This window comes from Bacillus rossius, chromosome 3, assembly GCF_032445375.1.
Source record: "Bacillus rossius redtenbacheri isolate Brsri chromosome 3, Brsri_v3, whole genome shotgun sequence".
Lineage (NCBI taxonomy): Eukaryota > Metazoa > Arthropoda > Insecta > Phasmatodea > Bacillidae > Bacillus > Bacillus rossius.
The window spans coordinates 6579736-6603179 of NC_086332.1; the positions used below are offsets into that span (position 1 = coordinate 6579736).

Here is a 23444-nt window from a genome sequence, read left to right on the forward strand (position 1 = left end):
ACTGATGTCGGGGGAGGAATCAGCTATGGTCTATAGAGATCCCCCAAAGATTTGCGTGAAATGATTATGTAAAGTAATAGAAAACCAAAATCAAACTGGCCAGCGTTCTCCTAGATTGCAGTTTCAAGTTCACTGTCAGACCACTGCCTCACATTTCTCCGTATTTGAGCCTGTCGTCATGATACTATACTAGTAGGTCAAAGGTTGTGGATTCAAATCCCAGCAGAATATGGGAGATTTTTCTGGCTGATGGATTTCCTTCGGGAAGTTGAGGAAGGGGTGTTGGTGCCCGGCTGGAAGTGTCGCGACGGTATGCGTGTGCTGGGCGCAGGGGCCTGACGGACGAGAGCGAGATCCTCAAGTTCCTGCAGCACGGCACGCTGGTGGGCCTGCTGCCCGTGCCCCACCCCATCCTCATCAGGAAGTACCAGGCCAACTCGGGCACCACCACGTGGTTCCGCACCTACATGTGGGGCGTGATCTATCTCAGGTGAGTCCTCCAGCCAGCACTGCAGCACGTTGCGTTCTCCCCGTAGCGACGCACCAAGGACGTCGCCGGCCGATGGTCTGGGGGGGGGGCCCTGGCGACGCCCTTAGGACGCAGAGATTACGTTCAGGGAAGAGTTATTTAAAAGGTATGTGCTATAGAACCCTGATTCGATGCTTTCCGTCATTCAAAACTATTTTTGACCTGTAAACATCTTAGCTTCCGGTATGCGGCATTTGGTATGGCCCACCTTAGGACCTTCACGTGTTCAAAACCCACATTAAAATATCTTTCAGAAAATGCGTAACATAAAACTAGTATGAATAACTTGTATTTAAGTAATCAAACTCACGTTGAAAATAACATGTGTGGTCACAACATGGCGGCCATTCAACCGAAAACCTTGATTCCTTTTCTTTATATATATATAACTCACGACACCATCCAAAAAGTTATTCTAATATGACGATCAGTGGCTGTGCAGTCATGAAAAGTTACCTGTGGGTCACTTATCTTGGTAGTAAGACATGCAAAGAAGAAAATTCTACAATTTCAAGTGTTGTATCAACTCCTGAAATGTTACATTTGTTTAAAAATTAAAATTGCTAAATTTAAAATCTGAGATTTCATAAGACTTTTTAAAGTAAGATTTTACAGCTCTCACGAATGCCTTATGTGTATGGAACCAAATTAAATTTATTTTCTGGGCCTTTCATACTGTGCATTAATGAAAAGATTAATGATGGGATTATTTGGTTATTTCAAAATTTCTGATTGTAGCGTTGTTTAATGCTGATTTTAGAGTTGTATGTTCATATATATAAGTAGTTCATTACTGATCATAAAAATTACACTTTTGCACATTCATATTTATTGTCAATTTAAATTGTAAAGGATAACAGTTAAACAAAAAATAAAGTTATGTATCTTAAAACTCAAATGATATTTACTGGTGTAAAAATCTTTAGGTACCTAAAATGTTGTTTCTCCAACTCTGCAAACCATCGTTTGCCCCTGTGTAAGTACTGTAAAGGAATGTTAACACTCGGTGTTACAGGAACGTAGACCCTCCTATCTGGTACGACACGGACGTCAAACTGTTTGAGATCCAGAGGGTGTGAGGTGCCGAGCCAGAGCTACGAGCAAGTTACCTGTGACTGCAGGCTGCTATCTTATCAGTGTAGTGCTGTGCGTTCTCTTACTTTCTCCGCACGCACTTTGTGTTACGTTCATGTGTTTTCTTTGTAACTAGCCTTGGAATGTGAACTATGGAAAAATTTTTATTTTTATCTATGCATATTACAGGTAGTCTTAAATAGTAAGGTTGGATTGCCACAAGCAGATCAATTGTACACTAAGTTGACAAATACATACAATTAAGACATTTGTGGCTAAAATATATGTCAAAAATTAACTCCAAATGATTGGTGATGATTCAGTAAAAATAAGTAAATTTGATTGTTTGCAAGTTTTTTTATTATAGGTAAGTTGAAATAGCATGATTCTGCTTGAAAATCTAGTCAAAAAGATGAATACATAAAGTCTGTTTTAAGTACATATGTTTTAAGAGCTCCATTGGTCAGTCACTGGTACCAGCATTATTGAAGGTATGCACAAAAATCCAATTGTTATTAAACTAAACATTCTGTAACTCTAAAGTTATATATACTCTTTAATAATATCACGAGTGCTGCATCCAGAGAATCTGAAGCACATACACATGTGTTTTACAAATGTGAAACGTTTATAGTAATTAGTAACCTTTGTGCTTTCCAGATCATACATTAATTTCATGTATTTTGACATTTAGGTCATACTTTTTTTTTTTAAATCATCATCATCATCATCATCATCATCAACTGTGCATCTGTGTAGGGTGAAGTTTAGAAAAATTTCTGAGTGTTATCAATAAAATTTAGGTGGCAACACGACGCAGATCAGGAATATTGGCGCAGGAATTGCCGATCAAGATCCTCAGAGACTCCAGTCCAATGTCTAATCATTAATCATTTCACCATATTAGCCAACTCATGATCATGTTTCATGTATTGTTATTTTTTTCAGTATTCACAGTGCCCGCACATCTGGAGTACTTGTCAGATTGACCGGCACACCCCGACCCTCTATAACTTCTCATTTTATTGTAAACAATAAAAACAAGTCTTGGTCAAGCAAAAACATTTGGGCATAATAGTATCCTTATTTATTATTACAGTAAGGTTGTCTAAATGTCTATCCATTGAACCGGTAGAACTTGATAAACAAATACCTGTCAGTTATTCATTTCGCCAGTCCATTGAACAAAAATAAACTATTTGTTATCAAATACACAGGCTCTATTGGACAGTAAAAATAATTAGTCCTGTTAGGATTAGATGGCAGGTAAGATTTTCTTTGGGAAAATGAACTCGGTGTTAAGTGGATGTTTTTTACACTTGTGTTACGAAGTGGGGTTACTCCTCTTTCAGCTATCCTTCCAGAGGCACCTGGTTGTAAGGGAGGTTAGCCACATTTCTGGTTGGCTGGAAGACTGAGGGTGTTTTGTGAACAGAGATGGGTGGCATTTCTTTAAACGGTTGCCCTGCTCGTAAGAAAGTTTGAAAATGAGAGGCTAGTTAATAATAGGTGTCCGTGTCTGCTTTCAATTTAAGTAAAACCATCTAAAGAAGTTTCCTGATTAATAACCATAAATATTTTTCACATCATCCCAGCAATTACATTCTGGGATCAAAATTATATGTACCTGTACATATTACTTGATGCTATATTTTTACTTGATGATGATGTACTTAAGATCATAAATATAGCAGTACATGGGTAGGAACTTAGTGTATATGAAAGATTTTTCAACAGTGGTGCTTGCTGAGATCAGTTTAATGTCTGGTACATATTTACAAATTTGTTTGTGCACATGTGAAATATATTAACTTCGTTATTTCTTGTTCATTGTGTTTCAAATTCATGTGTTAAACAAAATCATTAGTCTTTGTAGATCAAAGTGTGCAATATAAATTTCAAATATAAGTGATTCATGGGTTTTTGCATTTGTTTGCTCATTATTTAAATTGAAAAATTTTACCTGTTTTGATTTCTAATACATTTGTGTATTGCTTTGCTAACGTGGAATATTCTTACATGCCACAATATTGTCGACCATTACCGTGTATATATTTAGAGATAATTTATTATAAATTGTTTATTTAATGATCACACATGTTTTCAACCTATTTATAACAATTTATATATTCATATTGTATTTTATTTATTTTATGTTGTGAGTGATCTGATTCATATATTTTTATGGAAGTAACAATGTTGTTAATGTATAATTTACATAGTAAAGTGATGTTCAACAAAATGTTGTTACTAATGTACTGATAGTACATGTTTAGTATGTAAATTCTTGTAGTTGAAAGCCTGATTCTATGTGTGAGAATCAAGAATTATTAGTTGAAGGTAGAGATTTGTGTCAAAAATTATTTTTAGCAACTGATAAACTTTTTCATTGCAATATAATTCTAGCGTTTTCTTTATGGTCCTGGACCGTAATTTTATGTCTTGACTTAATACATACCTCTGTGGGCATTTCAGGAGCCTGATTCTAGCACCTTCACCTGCGGTCAGTTTTTCTTTCCATTTCTTGATGTCATATGTTACGTTTATTAGAAACATAGTAATGTTCTTTAAGATGGTTGTGTTAAACAAGTTGAGTTCATGTATTGTCCTCCATATTGTTGGTATTTGTATTTCTTCGAACAATGTGTATTCAGAAGCTAATGAGGGGAGGGCCTTTGTTTAAAACATTTTTTTTTCTTCTCTCTCATATCTCTCTCTCTCTCTCTCTCTCTCTCACACACACACACTCTCTCACACACTCTCACACACACACACTCTCACACACACACACACACACTCACACTCACACTCACTCACACTCACACTCACACACTCACACACACACACACACACACACACACACACACTTTTTTCATAGAAAATTGGGGGAAAAAATTTTTTTAGTGTCACTTTCAATCTCAAAGGCATCAGCCCGTCAAGTATTCCACGGATCCACTTATGTTTACAAACATATTGCAATTGTGGACTTTTGAGTGGCAAATAACAACCCTGCATTGGAACACCACCTATTATTTTGTATCATTTGCTCAGCACGGTTTTCATTTCCTTCAAAGAATTTATGGAGGCTTACAACTATGGAGGAAACCTGTTCTCTATATAATAACTTTCTGTCTGAGCCCTAAATGCGAGTTTCTTCAAAATGGCACAAACTCTTGCCCAGCAACGTTGTGATGTGTTGTATCGAAAGTCTCTTTGTCATTCTTGGTGTAGACTGATGGCCCAGGTATATTGACACTCCTATCTTTATCTTCAGTTCTGCTTCTGACCGTTAGGGCTACTCGAGATTTGTAAAATAATGGCTAACATTGAATATAATGTGATGTCTGCACTGCCTGGTTTGAAGGGAATGGCATAGCAGTTGATATTGAGCAGTAGACAAAGTACATGGATATGGATGTGTTGGGGGGGCTGAATTGTATCCCCTTGGAAAGGGTACCTTTCAGACTTATGGTGGCGGTAGTGTAGCTGGGTAGGAACTGGAAAGGTACCCTTTCCGATTTCTGAAAATGTTTCGGTTTTAATGCAAATATGCACTGGAAAGGTATCCCCTCGGAAAGGGTACCTTTCAGGATTGTCTGTGCAATGACACAGCAGAAAATAAACTGGAAAGGTACCCTTTCCGATTTCTTAAAATGCATATTATTTTCTGCTTTAAAATCCTGAAAGTTATCCCCTTGGAAAGGTAACCTTTCCAGTTTGCGACATGTTTGTGCTCGGAATGGTTAGGTTAGTTTAGTTTAGTTTAGGTTAGTTTAGGTTAGGTTAGTTTAGGTTAGTTCAGGTTAGATTAGGTTAGAGGAGATAACTTTCACGATTTTAAAGCAGAAAATAATATGCATTTTAAGAAATCGGAAAGGGTACCTTTCCAGTTTATTTTCTGCTGTGTCATTGTACAGAAAATCCTGTAAGGTACCCTTGCCAAGGGGATACCTTTCCAGTGCATATTGACGCCGTCCCCGCTGCCTGTTTTGAAATTACGTGAATTAAAAAGGTTTAAAGAATTTTGATCTCAAGGGCAGGGTTCCTGGCTTCGTGGCTGCAGGCAGGGACGCGTCGGCAAAGGGCTCCCCGGGCTGTTATGGCCTCCCACGACGCCGTATTAGAGAAAACACACACGTACGTTTAACAGATTTATTACGTCGCACACGTTACACTTCTCTACGTCACATATGGCACTCTCACGCGACTGGCCGCATCATCTTCGACCTCCACTCAGCCTACACCACCCTCAATTGGTGGTACTCTTTACGGTCGCTCGGTAGCCCGGCGGCTAGTACTTTAAGAGGGGTAGGTAACACGGCGAGTTACGAGACGAATGCTCAGGAGAGCGGCAAGCCCGTTTCTGCACACGTGGATGATTGTGCGGGACGTAACACGGGGTACACTAACGTCTGGTTATACAAGTTCACTTAACAAAGAAATATTACACTAGAGTCACTAAGGGCTAGTCCCGAGTTCGGGGTAAAGTTCACGTGTCCCACTCAGGTGGTCACACAAAGGCGGCTAATCCGCGTGGTGGCGAGGGCCACGTTATTCTGGGGACGGGCGCGGCGGAATCCGGCGGGATATCTCGACCGCGACCATTGCACATCCCAGGTGATGAATCGTTATTAAACACTATTTCGCGTTCGGCACTGTGCCGCCCCGCGTGGGCTATGAACTAGTACCCCGAAGGGTTTTTTAATAGCGTGAGGCGCAGGCGCCACGACGGGCCGTCTAAAGAATTACACTTACGTAGCACTGGAAAGACTCGGTGGCGAGTCACACATTTTAACGAAAGACCGCACGAAATATTGTACGGCCGGTTAGGGCCGACCGGGGAGCTGTTGATAAAGATTTGAAGATAGTTACCTATTGCAGTTAACGTGGAGATGGCGCGAAAGATGAATGCTCCCCGTGTGCGGGGCTGCCGGCCCAGGTGAGAGCTAGATCGCTACTGCCTGTTCTCCCTGGCCACCGGGCCAGGGAGGGGGAAAAATCAGCGGGAAACTGCGGAGCGCGGGAAGATGATTCCGGCCAGTTTTGTGAACAATATTGGTTTACAAAATGATTAGTTAATTAACAATAATTATTGGCTATTTGAAAAGTTTTAGTTTTTGATTGTTTTATCAAATGCATGTACACAGACTACTTAGTTGCGCAGTGCCAAACCCGGCCGGGCACTTTGCACACGTAGGAGGCCGTTCGGGGCACTGCACTACGTTGCACGCACAGGCGTGTTCGTGGCACGGCACTGATCAGGTGTTGAGGACACATAACGGCGGCGTCAATATTTGCATTAAAACCGAAACATTTTAAGAAATCGGAAAGGGTACCTTTCCAGTTTCTACCCAGCTACACTACAGCCACCATAAGTCTGATAGGTACCCTTTCCAAGGGGATACAATTCTGTCGTCCCGATGTGTTAACATGGAAGGACATCAGTTAGCATGAGACACAAGGAGGGAACTGTGTGCTGAAGTGCAGTGAGCATAAGATGGGAAACGAAACTTGAAGTTCGATGTCACGATGTGCCAACAGCCTCTAGTATTTGAAAAATTAAAAGGTAAGGGTTTTATTTTTATGTCAAGTGGTAATGTGCAGTGATGACCCACACACAATGATGTTTAATTCTTTATAACAATTATTTGAGGGATATACTACATAATTAATCTTCATAGAATTCTTGCGTTTTAAGTTGCGGCCCAAAGTTTGTCACCTAATATCTACTAACTGTTTCATGCAAGCTTAAAATGTCACATGCAAAGGGGTGGGGGTATGAGGGTATATATCCTCCCTCCCACAAAATATTTAAAAATCTATCAAAATTTACTATTACTATTCATACCAACAAAAGGAAATAGTTAATAATTTGAAAGCAAACAGTGGGCAAAAAGTTTTTTACCACCACCTGATCATATGGGCAATTTTTGTAACGAACAGAGTTGAGCATCTTTTGGATTCAATTAGCTGCTGAATTTTGTAAATCAAATTCATGCTGTTGGATTGGGATTGGAACTCACAACCCTTGCTTCCAAAGTTTGACAAGTTGGCGATCAAAGACTTTGAGACAGTTACGGTAGGGTCATGGTCCAACAAGGACACCCTCAGATACAGCACACAAGTTCCTGACATGTTTAAAAAAAAAATGTTGCAATCATGCATTTGTATAACATGACAATGTAAACACTGATGGTTCAGTTATCACCCAAACGACATGTGATAGGTTATTTTTGTATTTATGTAAAATTGTTTTGTGTAGCAATAATGATAAGATAACATCACTTTTACCAATATTTGTCTAAAATTTTTGACATGATGCGATTTAGGTTCAAAATACGGTCCATTGCAACCCATAGATCACTACACGTTTTCACGCTAAGACTACTCTGTGACGTCCATTACCCTTTCTTCTTTGCATCAGCAGGGATGTACACAGAGGGTAGGATAGGTGGGAAGTACGCCCTCCCCCCCCCCCCCTCCTTTCATAAAACAAAAAAAAAAAATCTATTCCTACCAACGAAAGGCAAGAATTTGAAAGAAACATCAGGTAAAAGGTTTCTTCTGCCCCCACCCTGGAGTGGAATTCTGCGTACACTCCTGTGCACTGGGACTGGATGCAGTTGTGCACCATGGAGCCCCTCACCTGAGCCAATCATAGAACTTCACAGTTGGTGCTGGCCTGTCTCCAGCGAAGTGCGGAGACGTGGCGGACATCTCTTGGTAGCGTTGCCCGGTGCCAACTCTCTCAGGAAGGGCTACCTCCCACAATAAGGTGAGTCATGGACCGTTCGGCCTGTGTGGCTCACCGAGCGATGTCACCTGCGCGGGAAAACAAGGCTATGCAGCATAGCTTGAACACTTGTGTTGCGGGCCCGTGGGTACGCCCAAGCTAGCAGGGGCGGCTCCAGGGTCAGGCAACTCTGCTGGTCCACTTCATTTTTATTTTCTGTGAAAAATATGTACATTAATGGGAAAAGGCATAATAAAATTTTTAGTAGCATTACATAAAATATGGGCAGCGGTACAGATATTTGCGGAGTTGAGAATGTTTTTAATCAATTTCATTTATAATGTTCGTGCCTCTGCGGATAGATAAGACTGCTCCTTGTAAGATGTGGGGGCTGTCACTGTCTGTTGTCCCACCAGGTGTCAGTGACAACAGTTCTTACAAAATTTTATTTTAAGTTACACTAAAACAGGTTAGAGAGCATCGTCGGATGTGTGGAGTACCTAGGCAAGTACCCCTAACATACATGGTACCTATGAATGATGGCAAAAATTACAAGGCCCTACATGATACCATTACATTAGTTACGGAAGGTGTCGGAAAATTAATACCTGATAGCTTTAAACCCATGCGGCCAGGATAATGTGGGATTGCTGACCCTGTGGTTCGTTACTTGAATAAAGATGCAATTAACATGGATTACACAAATTGGAAAGGCACCATCTGGTGTAAAACCTGGGCAGAGGGCCGCTACAAGTGGTCCACCTCGAGGATGCTGTAATGTCTTCCTGCACTGTTCTAGGTGAAGGTGAATTAATCGTCTGTAAATATGTTTACGTTTTTAACCTGCAGGCGGCCCCGATGCTGAAAAAGCACATTGGCAAAAATTCTGTGAGCTGAAGTCTGGACCACACTCGTGGTCAGAACAATTAAAACATGTGGTTAAATTTTAGAAAAGAATAAAAAGCCTCTCAGTGGAGGGCTAACGTATGAATTAAGCGACCAGCTGTTTGGGTCTTGGCCAAGAAGAACCCACCATGGAGCAGATGAAAACGGATTCAGTAAATAATAACTATGGAAAACTTATTCAAAGCTGGCAAGATGGCAATGGTTCTGAGGTGATCACACACGTCCTACCCCGGCGAGGAGCTGGATCCTATTGATGTGACACCGAGAGGCACTCCACCGCAGTGCTGGGTTCGCATGCATAAAGTGCGTGGAGACCGGGAAACAAGACAGGCTATTGTCGAAGACTTAGTCACATATTGATTTACAGTTAAATAGTAGAAGACATATGAAAGTGCTTTAAAAATAGATACATAAATAATTTATAGATAGTTTTTGACATTAAAAGTTTTTTGGAGTGATATATAACCATGGGTCGATAGCTGCGTTTATGGCTATCGATATCATGGCACCGTGAACCGTTCGTCGCATAGCACATGCTACACTGCACTTATTTGTGGTGCCTACAGGGGCAAAAAGGGCGACAATGGGCAACAACGATCTGATTGGCCGGAGGGGCTCCTGACCGTTGTTGTCACCTTATTTCGATCCCTCTCTTTTAGGTCTAAGGGTAGTGGCACGATTATTTGTAATAATATATTCTGGCAACGAAATGCAAAAGTCAAATAAATAATGAGTTTTACAGCTGTTTTAAAATACAGATTGAGTTGTGTTGCTGTGGTTGCATTTAATTGAAAACATTTGCAGCTTACGTTTACACCAATGAATGGTTAAGTAGACAGCGTGACATAAGTCTGTAGTCACAATAATTTCTGACCCTGTTACCTTGCTAATGTTCTGTGCCTATATTCACTGTACGCTTTCGTGTGTAATCTATTTTATCGTTAGTCTATGGCCTTAAGCGTCTGCGCATAAACATAGGGAATCGGTATTTAAAAAAAAAAGTATCTTTTTTCTCATTATCAGAAAATGTTTTCTGTTTTAATTCTACCTTAAAGATTAAAAATATATATAAATTTATGTCTCGAAAGTGATAACTTAAAAATATATATTAGTATACGGACCGCTCAAAATTGTTTTGTGGGAAATTACATTCATAAAAAATATTATTTTCAACATTTATAATGTGATAAGTGTACTGCAACGCTCATCAATGATTAACATATAATAGTAGAATCATGGGTTGAAACATATTGTTAGTTGGTGAGTCCCTAAATCATGACTAATAGATGTGGATTTGTGTAAATAAGCATTAATGGACCTATGTTCATTGGCATTTCTGCCTTCTCTTGTTGTCATGAGATATGAAGACAGTGTTTTGATGTGTATTTTAGATAACACCCTATATTCTATAAATATTGTGGCACTTTTTGTTTTGACAACAGATGCTGTTATTTTGACGGTCCTGAAGCAATACTGAAGTGTGGAACATGGAAATTTAATTCCAACAGTGCTGTTATTTTGGGTGCAAATATTTCAGTTCACTGTAGCAAAGCCTTCTCCTTAACCCTCTCACAATGTGCAAGTGACAGCTGTTTGGGTAAATATGTAGTTGAGCGGTATTTGCGAAAAAAAAATGTTAAAAATCCGAAAATACCTTTATTAGATGCTCTTCAACTTCCTCTTTTCATTAAAAGCGGCGGAGATAAGAAATTCCAAATACTTTAGGAGATATCGCCGTTCTTATTTTGCATAGAAGACCTGTGTTTATCATTCGACCTTCGCCACTTTTTTATTTTGCCATGTTTTTGTGAATGCCTAATTAATGAAAATGGTCGATTAGGTCAGGTCAGTTACATTATAAATACTTTGAAACTAAGTGTACATTAAAAATAATATGAAATTATTTCAATGGTTCTTTAGTTTTAAAGTATTTATAATGTAACTGAACTGACCTGACCTAACAAACCGGGACAAAGGATGAACAGTAACAACTCACGTACAATTTTTTTGTTACTTATTACTTGCGCAACAATAAAAAATAAGACTTTAAAATTAGAAATGATAAAAACTCGCCTAAGTTGGAGGCGGTAATTAAACACAGTTTTAAAACAATAAATGAACTAAATAATCACGTATTGGTTCATTTGAATTCTGGCCTATCAGGATCAATCACATGACATCATTATCCAATAAAAAAAAATAGATACTCGTAAACAAGAAACAATTTGGAATGCCACTTGAATGTACTGGTATAATTGTGATGTAATTTAAAAATTCGATATCTCCTAATGTATTTGGAATTTCTTATCTCCGCCGCTTTTAATGAAAAGAGGAAGTTGAAGAGCATCTACTATAGGTATTTTCAGATTTTTAACATTTTTTTTCGCAAATACCGCTCAACTACATATGATGAATTTTAAAAATTCTATATCTCCTAAAGTATTTGGAATTTCTTACCTCCGCCGCCTTTAATGAAAAGAGGAAGTTAAAGAGCATAGAATAAAAGTATTTTCGGATTTTTAAATTTTTTTTTTTGCAAATACCGCCCATCTACATATTTACCGCTGTTTGTCTACAAAGCAATTGTACTTTGCTCTGAATTTAATGCTGGAGTCACAATGCCACAACCAACACGATACGACAAATCCGTTGTACGTTGTTCCAACAAAAACAGAGTTAATAGCTTAGGGTCACAATACCATAACAATATTAACACGAACTGTAATATGGCTGTTGGCAAATCATGCCACACATAAATATAAAATGCAGAGTGTAATGTGCCAATAACAGTTCACTTAAACCCTTTTTTTAATTTTTTTTTTTTCCTGTTGATAGCTGAAGTGCCAACATTTAATCATCTATTGCACAAAGTAAGATTTTAGTTTATTTTAAATACTAGGAAGAAAGCTATATAAACATTTATAAGGGACAAAATAATTCATATGTTAGCTATGCAAAAAAAAAAAAAAAATAATTGTAATAAACATTTGAATTTTAGTTTTTTGTTTCATTTTTGCTTTCTGTCATGTGGCACAACACGACGAAATTAGAAATAATGGAATCGTATTTCTGAGGGTGCGTATTGTGTCTTGTGGACGTCACTATGGCCCTCGTATTTCACTGGCTGCTGAGTGTGTCGTGTCTGTCGTGGCGTTGTGACTCCAGCTTAAAATACACTTACTTGAAAACATTCACATTACTTTACTTCAAATATAAAATCATTTGCAAAAAATTTGTCACATTTTACTTAGATTGTTACCTATAGGTTTTTCACCAAGGGTAAATGTTTATTTGTATTTTTGCAGTCGAGGCTGCAAGCCCTGACACGTTGTTTGAACAAGCGGATGGTCTGTGGCAGGTTTGTAACGGCGACCGGCTTGCGAGCGAGGGAACTCCCCATGCATTTCTGGATCGACAAGCGCAGCCAGGCGTGTGGTTTCAGCGGGCGGCACCGCGTGCCGGCGCCTCTGTGCGCCCAGCACCGCCGGCGCAGCAGGCGCCCGCGCGGCAAGCCCATGGTGACCCCGGTGCACCGCTTCCAGCCCATCGAGTGCACGGGCGGGGGCCAGCACGGGCGCCGGGCGGCGCGGCAGCTGCACGCCTCCGCCGGGTACGACGCTAGAGCTGAGCGCATGAAGACTGCGGCAAATTATACTTTAAAAAAAATTTTATTGTTTTTTCTAACTATAATAACAACTTTGGATGAATTTTGAAATTAGCTACTGATCGGAACAAAATGAGAAGAAATTTTTTTCTGCATCAGGATTTAACAGTGTATTATTTTCCAAAGGAGGCATCAAAAATACTACAAGGGGTTACTTTATTAGATTATTATATCGTGTACTTTTTATCATTCTGCAATGGCCACATTGTGTAATAATATGTATTAAGTATATGTATTATTAAGTTATAAAATCATATTTTAAATGTCTGTATGTATTTTAATGGTTTTACATTATTTTTAATATTACTGAACGAAGGTAAGTTAACCTTTTGCTGTAGTTACCCTCTGTGTTTGTCCGTGCCCCTCGGCTGAGAAACGCTGCTGACCTGTGTTTGTCCCCGGCAGCCTGGCGGGGCCAGCAGCGCCGGGCGCCCGTGCCTCGGAGCTGGACTCGAGTGTGTTCCTGGACGTGCCCCTGGAGGACAACGCCAACGCTCCGCCCCGCGCCCCACAGCTGCTCCCGGTCGGGCGGCTCAAGTGCGGCATGTGGGCGACCTTTGCACTGGCCTCCGTGTTCGTGGCCGGAGCCAAGTTCTACTTCAACCATCAGGTGACCCTCGCCACTGGGCACTTCAGTAGCTCCTCTAGTGGCAGCCGTTCCAAAACGGTGATGGGACAATTTAAGACTTGGGTTTTTAATATTGTTACGATTTCCCTGCGGGTTCGTAAAGGATAGCCCAATTAAAGATTTTTATCACACACAGTTTTATTTATTACTACTACTTGTCACTTACAAATAATCTTCTAAATTGGCAGATAATTAATTACACGTAAAGAAATGTCAATTCCCCAGTCACTCGTTTCACACACCTCGCTGGGCCGCACTTCCGGCGCAACTCTCGTCGCAGCACCCCTCGTGGGTCTCCGCCGCGGGACTCCGTCGCCGCACTCCGCCGCCGCCGTCACACCCTTCGCCGAGATCCCACTCGACGACTCGCTCGCTACTTCACTCGGGACTCCGCCGCGCCCGCGACTCTATCGCCCGGAAACTCCCGACTCCACTGAACTCACTCACTCCCTGCCCTGGAACCTTCGTCCAAGGACTTCGCCACTATATCGCCCGGAAACTCCGCCGCGGGAGGACTCCCACTCAGTCTCTGACTGACTGACTCGAAGGTCGGCCCAACCTCCTTAAATAGCCCTTGGGTTCCCATCCAGAACAATCGGGCATGTCTCCGAGATATCTCGCGACCTTCGCCGTCGAAATGCCCAGAAACGCGTCGTGAGTCCTCGAAGGACGCGGTGGCTGCTCTAAGAACGCCGATAAAGGCGTCTGAGTCATTTTATTCCGCAGTGCGGCCTCTTTTAAGTAACCCGATCTGAGGCAGGTGCGCGCTGCGACGGTCAGGATGTCGCGCGATAGTATGACACGAGATACCAGGGAGAGGATGCAGGTGGAAGGGGGCGCAGACAGGCCGAACGAGCGCGGCGATGCCAAGCACTGCAGCCAAGCGCGATCGTAACAATATTATTTAGTATTACTGTAGAACCCAAAATCAGCATCACGTGAAATAAATCCCATATCTGTAAGGCCATTTACATAAATAAATTATTTATAATAGGGATGGGCCAATTGACTCCTAAAATCCTCAAATACTGTCAAATCTTTCGTATTTGAAGGATTCATTGTTTGAGAAAAAAATAGAAAGAAAATATTAGAGGAAATAAAGTATGGGTAAATTAAAAAATTCAACACTGATAACATCTTAAGTTTACTAGGTCAATTTATTTTCTTCATATCCGGTTACCATTTCCTTAAAATATTGTACTTTTAGCAAGTACGTAATTACATTAATAAAATTACAATGTATTGTTTCTGGAAACTTAATTTGCGAAACATCAATTTAACAATTACTAGATTATTTACATACCATTGTTAATATTTTCCATTTATTGTACATTATTGTACTTTTGACCTTTGACACCTAGATTCGGATTCGAGGGGTATATTCAAGTTACTCTCTAGGATTCAAATTCCAGAAAATCGGGATTTGACGCATCACTAATTTATAAATTTAAAAATTTTACAATTTTAGCTTTAAACTGTTCATGATGAATAAATTAATGTTTTTGGCTATCATTGACACCAGCATGTCGTTTAAACATCGTAACATTTTACCAATCTTGTTGTCTGCTCTAGGTTTACACGCCTGTGTATGCTGTATCTTGTTAATTTACCATAAACATTTTTGTTAGAATTGGTTATGCGGTATGATTTAAATTTGAAAGTGTTTTTTCTCTGTATTTGCTTTTTTCCTTCGGGTTTTTTTGCTTACTTTTTTTTGTCTAATTAAGTTTTAGTATTTAATTTTTAATACACCTTTGATCACAAACAGAGCAATGTATTTACGTAGGTACTCTTGTTTTGGCACATGAGAGAACCCGTCACATAGGACCAGTAGCAATTTTAAGCTTTTCAGACTTTCATAAAATGTTTTGTTTGACACTGGAAAAATATTGAAAGGATATTTCAAACCATTTTGTTTGGGATTGGTGTCATGTTTAACTCTTCTCTGTGAAATTTAATGTGCTGTGATATGGATAAAAGGAAGTTTCAAAGGGAAGGAAACTGTTACTGTAGTACATGACTTGACTTAAGCTTTTGGACATACGCCATTGCTAAGCACATGTATGTCTGTAGAGGAAAAATTTTTTTTTGTGCTGTCATAATTTAGGGTTTTTTTTTTTCGTTCTCTTCTGTTTTGGAAAACTATTGTGTTTGTTTCGTCTTTTCATTTTGTCGTGTTCTTGAATCGTTTCAACTGCTGTGCTGAATTTTTTTTGGTTCAATATTTTTGTGCTGTCATCATTTGTGGGGTTTTTTTTTTTTTTTTTTCGTTCTGTTAGTCCATTTTTCTTTGTTTTTCTTTGTTTTTTGACCATATTCCTGTTATGGAATATTATGTGGTGTTTATATCCTGTTGACAACAGCAAATTTTTTGGTTAATTTGTGTTTTTGTCTTTTGGGTTTTTTTTTGTAGTTTTCTTCTACAGACATACATGTGCTTAGCAATGGTGTATGTCCAAAAGCTTACATCAAGTCACGCACTCCCAATGCACCAATCTTTCAGAGATAATACTGTAGTACATATCGGAAGCGTGTTGCAGAGTGCATCATCACTTTTTCTTTCAATTTTCTGTATGTTTGTGCTTATGAATGAAGGGAATAATCACCATCATTACGGGGTTTTTTTTTTGTCGTCAATTTTTTTTAGTTAGCCATTGCAAGAAACAAAAATTTAGTGTTGTGGCGCAGGGGGCGGGCCTGGAGGTGCTGGTGTTCTGCGCGCTGCTGGTAGCGCTGCTGCTGGCCGGCTGCACAGCGCTGCTGTGCCGGGCACGGACCACGCCCGCCCCCGTGCCCCCGCCGGCCGTCCCCGCCCCTGTGCCAGCCCCCGTGCTAGCCCCTGTGCCCCCCGCCCCGCCCCCGGAGCTGCCCCCGCCGCCGTACCACGTGGCCGTGCTGCTGCCCGCGCAGCCCGAGGACGCTCCCCCGCCCCCCTACGACAAGGCCGTCAGCTAGTCACGCCTTCTCTCCCTGGCTGCGGCCCGGCCTGCGGGTCCCGGAGCGGGAAGCAACGGTGTTGCAGCCACCACCTTCAGCGTTCGGTAGCTGCTCCAGCGGTGCAGTTTGACTTTGCGATGGAAGAAAAAAAAACCTGAAGCCAAGAAATTTCAGACAATGGCCTACGAAACCTTGCCAAATTTGTTATTAGGAAATAGAATTATTCACGGAAGTGTGGGTGCGCCGATTTCCGTAGCTCTCGTTATTATTTTGCAATTTTCAAGTAATTCAATCAGCTTATTTTTTAAACCAGGTTTAACGCGATACTAATTATCCATCACTTTTTTCTTTCGTTTTCCGTTTGTTTTGTGCTTATGAATCAAGGAAATACCATCATGTCGTCTTTTTTTTTTTTCTATTTTTTTTTAGTTAGCTTTTGCAAGAAACCAAAATTTTGAAGTTCTCAAACTTTAGCCCTTAGTAAGTAAATTGATATCTGACCTTGCATTTATTGTTTTAATTATATTTACATTCAACTCTCAATAATCCACAGATAGATTTTCTACTATTTTTGCATGCTAATTAATACAAATATTGTATTGTAACTACTCTTAATGTGTGTCACAATATGAAAAACAAAACAAGTTGAAAATGTCATTTTGATTGCGAATCGCAGCCAACGTGGTTTAATGTGACTCTGGTAACCCTTCTCACACTGCCGCCCACCTAGAAAGGAAGGTCAGTGTCCCAAACACGAAGACGTGTCACAGTACATTACATTGTTCAACACTGGCCCCTCTCTTCCACTTACTAGTGAAGATTGTCTGTTGGCAAGACTGCCTGAGTCGCAGATAACCACAGGAGATGTACATACGTACCGCTATTTATCTGTTTGTCTCGTGCTCACGTATGTGTGTGTTTTATTCAAAATGGTGTCCGGCCGCCAGGATTCGACAGCGTCACTGTGATGCCTCTGCTTGCTGAAATAATAAAGTGTGGCTATCAATATCAGTTCAAATATTGAGAGAATCTGGTGTCCTGTACGTAGTCAAAGCAGACTGCGCCAGTGAGAATGGATGCTATCGCTTAGCTACGGTAACTTTGTATTCATCTGTAATAGGAAGGTTCAGACATTGCCGTGTACTAAGTGCAGTTCAGTATTTAAAATTTTGTTTTAAACTTGTTTTATACTGTTTGCTGTTTTATGAAATGATTTTATTCCTGGGACATACATTTACTAAAAGAAAATTGTAAAAAAAAATTTCCTAACTTTCCAAAAAGAAGCCATTAAAAATGAACGTGGAGCACCTCATTTTGCTTAAACGTATGTGTCACTCTTGAGTTTTTTTTTTTTTAATGCGAAAATGACACGAATTTGCATGTCTTACGTAAAATTTTCTTAAGTTGACCAGTAACCAAATAATTTTTTTTTTATATAATTGGGCAGTTTTTTATTTTTTCAGCGAGGCACTGAAATAGATATTTTGCTGGCTACTTGCTAAAAGCCAGTCATGATTTCTTGTCAATTCTTTCTTTTGGCTCCAACAAAAGGTCCTTTTTTCCATTCTGTAGTATTTTTTTGTAATGAAAAAGTCTACATATTAGGGGGGAAAAACTGTATGTCTCAGTAAATAATCAGTTCCTGTTAGAATCCACTGAAAATAAACTGTGGGCATTAAATTAGCTCCAAGATATGAATGCGTTACTACATATGTACTTATGTTTTTGAGGGACAACAAGACGGTGAATATATATTTTTTTGTGCTAACTTTTTGTTCTCAAGACTTGAGACTCACAAAGTAATTTATTGTCTTAACAAAGTAATAAATTCACTCTTTTTCTTGTAACCGACGACGCTGGCTGCTTGGCTTAAGTTCATTACTCTATGTTTATGTATTATTTGGCAGTAAGAAGTTATAAGTAACACCCTTATGAAATAATTTGTTCAGAAGATGTCCTTTATTTAAATTAAATAATGTTTCATTGAAAATAACATGTTTGCAAGAAGTCTTTAAATGACCATAAAATATATTTCATCAATGTGAGTTTCAATGCATCATAAGTCTATGTAACTTATGTAAGTACATAACCTTAATTTATTATACATCATTTTTAATTAAGTATCGGCAGCATTTCTCCCCCTTGAAAAGTGCAGCTAAGTGGGAGTTTACTAATCATAATTAGGGACAAGTTCATATGGTGAATTGCGATTAAACTGAAATAACACCTCAATGAATATCAAAACAACTTATTACACCTAAATGCAAGTTAATGCGTTATTTAGCAACAAAATGTAACTAAAATCATGAAATCAATGAGCAATTTGACTAAACTTAACTTAATGAAAAATACAAAATTGTAATCTTTTATCAAGCTAAATTCATTGAATGTGATTGATTTATCATGAATTTTGTACCAAATAAGCTAACCTAAATGGATAGGAAAAAAATTAATATTATAATGTTTGATTTGGCATGTCTTACATTTGTACTTTTTTACGTTAATGACTGCACAAGTTTAAACAAACAAGATTTTCCAATTTATTTTTATTTTACTGTATAAGTGCATCAGGTGTCAATCAAATTGAGTCTGTTTTGGTGGAATAAGTATTAAGAAATATTTTTATTTCATATTTGTTGAATAATACACTTTTTTTCTAATGAAGGAAGACTATATCTATATGTATATAAAAATAAAAACGTTACGCAGGCATCCCCTGATTTAAAAATAAAATTGTCTAAAAATAAAACCTTATAATCTTGTCCCTAAAAAAATAACAATGAATAAATTTTAATCCATGAACTATGAATGAAATATACTAGAAAAAAACATTTTCAGCATACAGTTTGCACAAATATGTACCTATATATATATATTTACGTGCAGTTGGATGAATGTAAAAGTCCTTCATAAAATGTTAACTGGCATACCTTAAAAAAATATAAACGTTCAATCTAGTGCACTAGGATGCTAGGATTTTTATGGCTTAGACTTGATAGATTTTTGCAGAAATTTTGTACTTACGTGAATGTGTTTTTATAAAATTATTTGTACTGTTTTAGTTTTCGATAACTTATAGAGTATAAGGTGAATTGCTTATAGTTTATTATTGTTGAATCTTTGAGCCTGTGATTCATTAAAGTTTTCAATTTTTCATCCGAGTTTTTTATGATTTAAATTTATCCTGCTATAATGATGTCTGCTACATTGTTAAGTCACTAATTTACAAGTAGTTTTATTCTACACAGATATCTTGTTCTGACTCTATATTTCTGCTCAAGAATTTCTACATCCATATTATAAACAGACTCATAGATAACATTGTTATAGGTTTGTGTTTTCATTTTAAACATTTCTACCAAGTATTTTCCTATCACATAGCGTTATTTTATCATTAAAAAAATCTCCTGGACGTCTTGATAAAAAGTGTGGATTGATTTGAGTTTTTTACGTTGTTCGTAACATCTGGTGTCGCATCCACTTTGCCGCTTGCTGTCTCGCCTGCATCATTCGACAAGTCTATAAGGTCTCGTTAGTTTAACAACCCCTTTATCACTGGGACTACAAATCATAATCAACCAGAACATTCTTAATCAGATTCGTTTGGTTTGTGCTTATTGAAGGTCAAGGGTGCTTTAGTTCCAAAAATTTAGTCTAATATATTTTATAGTTCTGACAGATAAAATTACTTTATATCTGTATGGTTGGCATTATGTAACTAATCATGAGCTCAGCCTAAATGCCTTGGTGGTATTAAATCAAATTCATATGTCTACTAATTAAAAATAGTGAACCAAATAAATGTTTTGCTCACTATTAGTCAGCGGTATACAATATTTGAATAGACTGGAACTTGGTTAAGTGTGTTTCATTTGATTTCACATTAAATTAAAGTAAGTTAAAAACTAATTTGACAAAATTTTGCATGTTAAGTTTAAAATAGTTCATTTATTAATATGCTTGTTGCCCTTAAGTCAGAGGGTACAACCAAAACGTTAACTAACATCCACGTGGTGGAGGGAACTGCAAAGAACCATCAGTAATAATGAAGAAGAACAACTTTAATCCTGGATCCTTTTGCATTTAGAAGTTAATTTATTTTAACTCAAAAATATACTTATTCAAAAATAATCAACCAACAAATCAGAACCATAAAAAAAAATTGCAAATGTTTGTCAACAAACTGTAACGCTAAGCCCAACACCTTAAATAATCATTACTCAAAGTCCCGCATACGGCTTGCTTTTCAAACTGACACAAAGTTCACCAAAGGTATTTTAGGTTCTTAACAGGTGTCTGATGCAAAAAATACTAGCCCAGTAGAAATGAGAGATACGTCACGCAGCATAAGTTCAACAGTCAGGGAGATTACGAAAATTCATTCTTTTCTAGCTCCGTGAAGACTCTGTGCAAAAGTTATTTCCTGTTAGTTTCAACTTGTTCAGAAAAACGTATATTTCAACGTAAGTGTGCGTTTGGTCATCACACGTTTTGGAAAGATTACAAATTTTACAAAAATCAGCTCCCGAGGGGGAGTTTCCATTTGTTTCTTATAAAAATCTACAGTTTTACTCTGATCTCAATATTTTGCAAACTTGACATCAAGGAAGGTCAGTTTATTTGAGATTTTGGAAAACCATCCTCATCCTCTGTTCCCGTACCCATTAAAGCAAAATGTCGGTAGATATTTACTGTCATGAGATTTCGAAAAACATCATTCCTATCACACTATAAAAGAGCTCTTTATGATATGTTTGGTAGGTGCAACGCCATGTATGACATCTAGTAAATAAATAAAATAATTAAAATTTTGCCCTCTTTCCATAGTTGTAGACAAACCCATTTGCCACCAACCTATCTAAACATTGGCTTGATTCTACTCACTAGAGATAAAAATGTTAAGTTTCACAGAGTTTTATTTAAGTGACTATACATTATAGCAGGATCTTTTGTGTGGTTAAAAGTTAAGGCTCTGATCTGATCTACTTTAAGAATGTTAGTTCTTTAAGACATTTGGAAGCATTTTGATATGTAATAGCTTTATTTGCAAAACCTGGTGCCATGTACATGTGTGATATCCGTAGTGATTTTGATAGCCTGCAAGTCTTACTGTATTGGCTCTTTGGAAGTCAAGATTCTTGAGTGTGTACATGTGATTGTATCTTCGTGGTGCTTCCAGGAGTTTACATTTTATATGTTTGTACATATACAATAAGCACAATTCTGTGTAACTGCACTGTAAAGAATGTGTTTATAATGATTCATTCACTATAACAATTAAAAAAAACTTAACCCAATATACTATATCATAGTACTATATCATGCCCTCTAATGTTACCATCTGAAATGTTTTTTTATTTGTTTGTAAGCCATGAGCAATTTCCAAACTCTATGAAAACATATCTCATACAATAAAATAAATTCAGCAAATGTAAGACACCATCAGTTGTAAGAGACATGCCATCTTTTGAACTCACAGTTGCAAAAATGAAAGTGTTGTAACTGAGTAAATTCAGTATTTATTATTGTCACAACTTGTGGAATCTAATAATAATAATAATAATAATAATAATAATAATAATAATAAATAATAATAAACTCATATATTACATTTCTAACTTTTCTTAAAAACCTTTAACAATATAAATAACAATACTGGTGTAAGTAGTCAACCTGCTTACAGTATTGATTTTATGCATGTAATATTTATTATTCTTTTAATGCCAAAAATTAACATATATTCCTTTATTTAGAATTATACAAGCATATTATGTTGGCTAACCGAACATCGCAACAAATTAGGTCCATCGGTTTGATAGGTGTTTTTATTTGGATTTTATTTTTTATTATTCTTTCTGGCTGATGAAAATTGTAGTTATCTGCAGTGTGTATTAACTAGGTGATCTGCTCTCCACACAGCAGAACCTAGGTAGTCCAGCGATTTGTGTTGGGAACGTACACGTCAGCAGATGTACCCGTGTCTTCTCCAGCGATTCCTTGGGGAATGTCTTCGTCTTTCTGCCGCTCCCGCACCTAGCAGCAGAGATTGTTAAATTTGTCATCACCATTCCTACTTCCAACTCTCCGATGAGATATTCTCCAATGCTCTGCAATTGTTTGCAGTATTTTGCTTTGAGTCTCTGTTTTCCCAAGTGCCTTTTTTCCATATGATGGATGCGTACTCAAAGGTCCAAAGATTGGAGTTTCAAGTAATTCACAGACTAGCTACGGGACATTTACATCAAGATCTGAGACATAATTTTCATCACTTTGAAGAATTAAAACGAAAAACTCACAAGTGAAGTTGGAGATTGACATGATGCTCAAAATTGATGAAGGGAAGATAAGCCAAGAGGAGAATAGCAGAAAATAAGAGAAGAACAGCCAGGAAAAGAAGATCAAAAAAGAGCAGAAGATAAGCCAAGAAGAGTTTCAGAAGACAACAGACGTGATAAAGATGGGTTACAAAGCGATGAAGATTAAACAAGAATAAATGAAGACAGTCGAAACAGAGAGGAAAAAATGCCAAGAAGAATTGGAGAAAAGCCAAGAAGTGATGAACATTAGTCAAGAAGAGATGGGGAAATACAAAGAAGAGATGAAGAAAGACCAAGAAGAGCCAATGAGAACACAAGGAGTCATGAAGATGGTACAAGGAGAAACTAAGTGCAGTCCTGATGAGATTCAGGAGAACCAAGAAGGGATGAGAAACCAAGAAGAGCCAGGAAGAAATGCGGTGTGAAGAAGTAGCTGCAAAAGAAGTAATAGAGATAAAAACGGAAGAAACAAGCTAACCGTTGGAGGGTAATGAGCACTGTTCTCAAGAATATCAGGCCCGTCCAAGGCAACGGGCGGCCCGGCTCGGGCAGCTGGCTGAACGACATGGAGCATCTGCGACACAGAAGTGTCGTCGAGTGACGAGAGAGGCTACATCTGCTGCTAGAAAGGGATATCTAATGAGGCTGTACAGCCT

General features: G+C 38.3%; 2 protein-coding genes across 4 annotated transcripts in view; both read left to right on the forward strand.

Annotated features, from left to right (window-relative positions):
- Positions 1-4003, forward strand: part of LOC134530131 (protein HID1) — a 41482-nt gene extending 37479 nt beyond the window's left edge. For 2 of the 3 annotated variants that reach the window (XM_063364743.1, XM_063364744.1), the window contains exons 16-17: positions 332-490; positions 1545-4003. In XM_063364743.1, the coding sequence (XP_063220813.1) occupies positions 332-490; positions 1545-1608 (223 nt within the window). In that variant the 3' untranslated portion in view covers positions 1609-4003. Of the gene's footprint in view, positions 1-331; positions 495-1544 lie in introns of those variants that run through there. The other variant, XM_063364745.1, reaches the window with a different exon arrangement.
- A 6197-nt stretch (positions 4004-10200) lies between these two features.
- LOC134530133 (uncharacterized) lies at positions 10201-21768 on the forward strand. The gene is made up of 4 exons (XM_063364746.1): positions 10201-10502; positions 12601-12852; positions 13312-13516; positions 16223-21768. Exons 2-4 carry the CDS (start codon positions 12641-12643, stop codon positions 16487-16489), a joined length of 684 nt encoding a protein of 227 aa, XP_063220816.1. The 5' UTR covers positions 10201-10502; positions 12601-12640; the 3' UTR covers positions 16490-21768.
- The last annotated feature ends 1676 nt before the right edge of the window (positions 21769-23444 follow it).

Bases quoted from the DNA above. Each gene is read 5' to 3' on its own strand.
- LOC134530133 (XM_063364746.1), top strand. From the start codon at position 12,641: ATGCATTTCTGGATCGACAAGCGCAGCCAGGCGTGTGGTTTCAGCGGG. The intron at 12,853-13,311 runs GTACGACGCTAG...TGTCCCCGGCAG, and splicing joins CAGCTGCACGCCTCCGCCGG to CCTGGCGGGGCCAGCAGCGC. The intron at 13,517-16,222 runs GTGACCCTCGCC...GTTGTGGCGCAG, and splicing joins AGTTCTACTTCAACCATCAG to GGGGCGGGCCTGGAGGTGCT.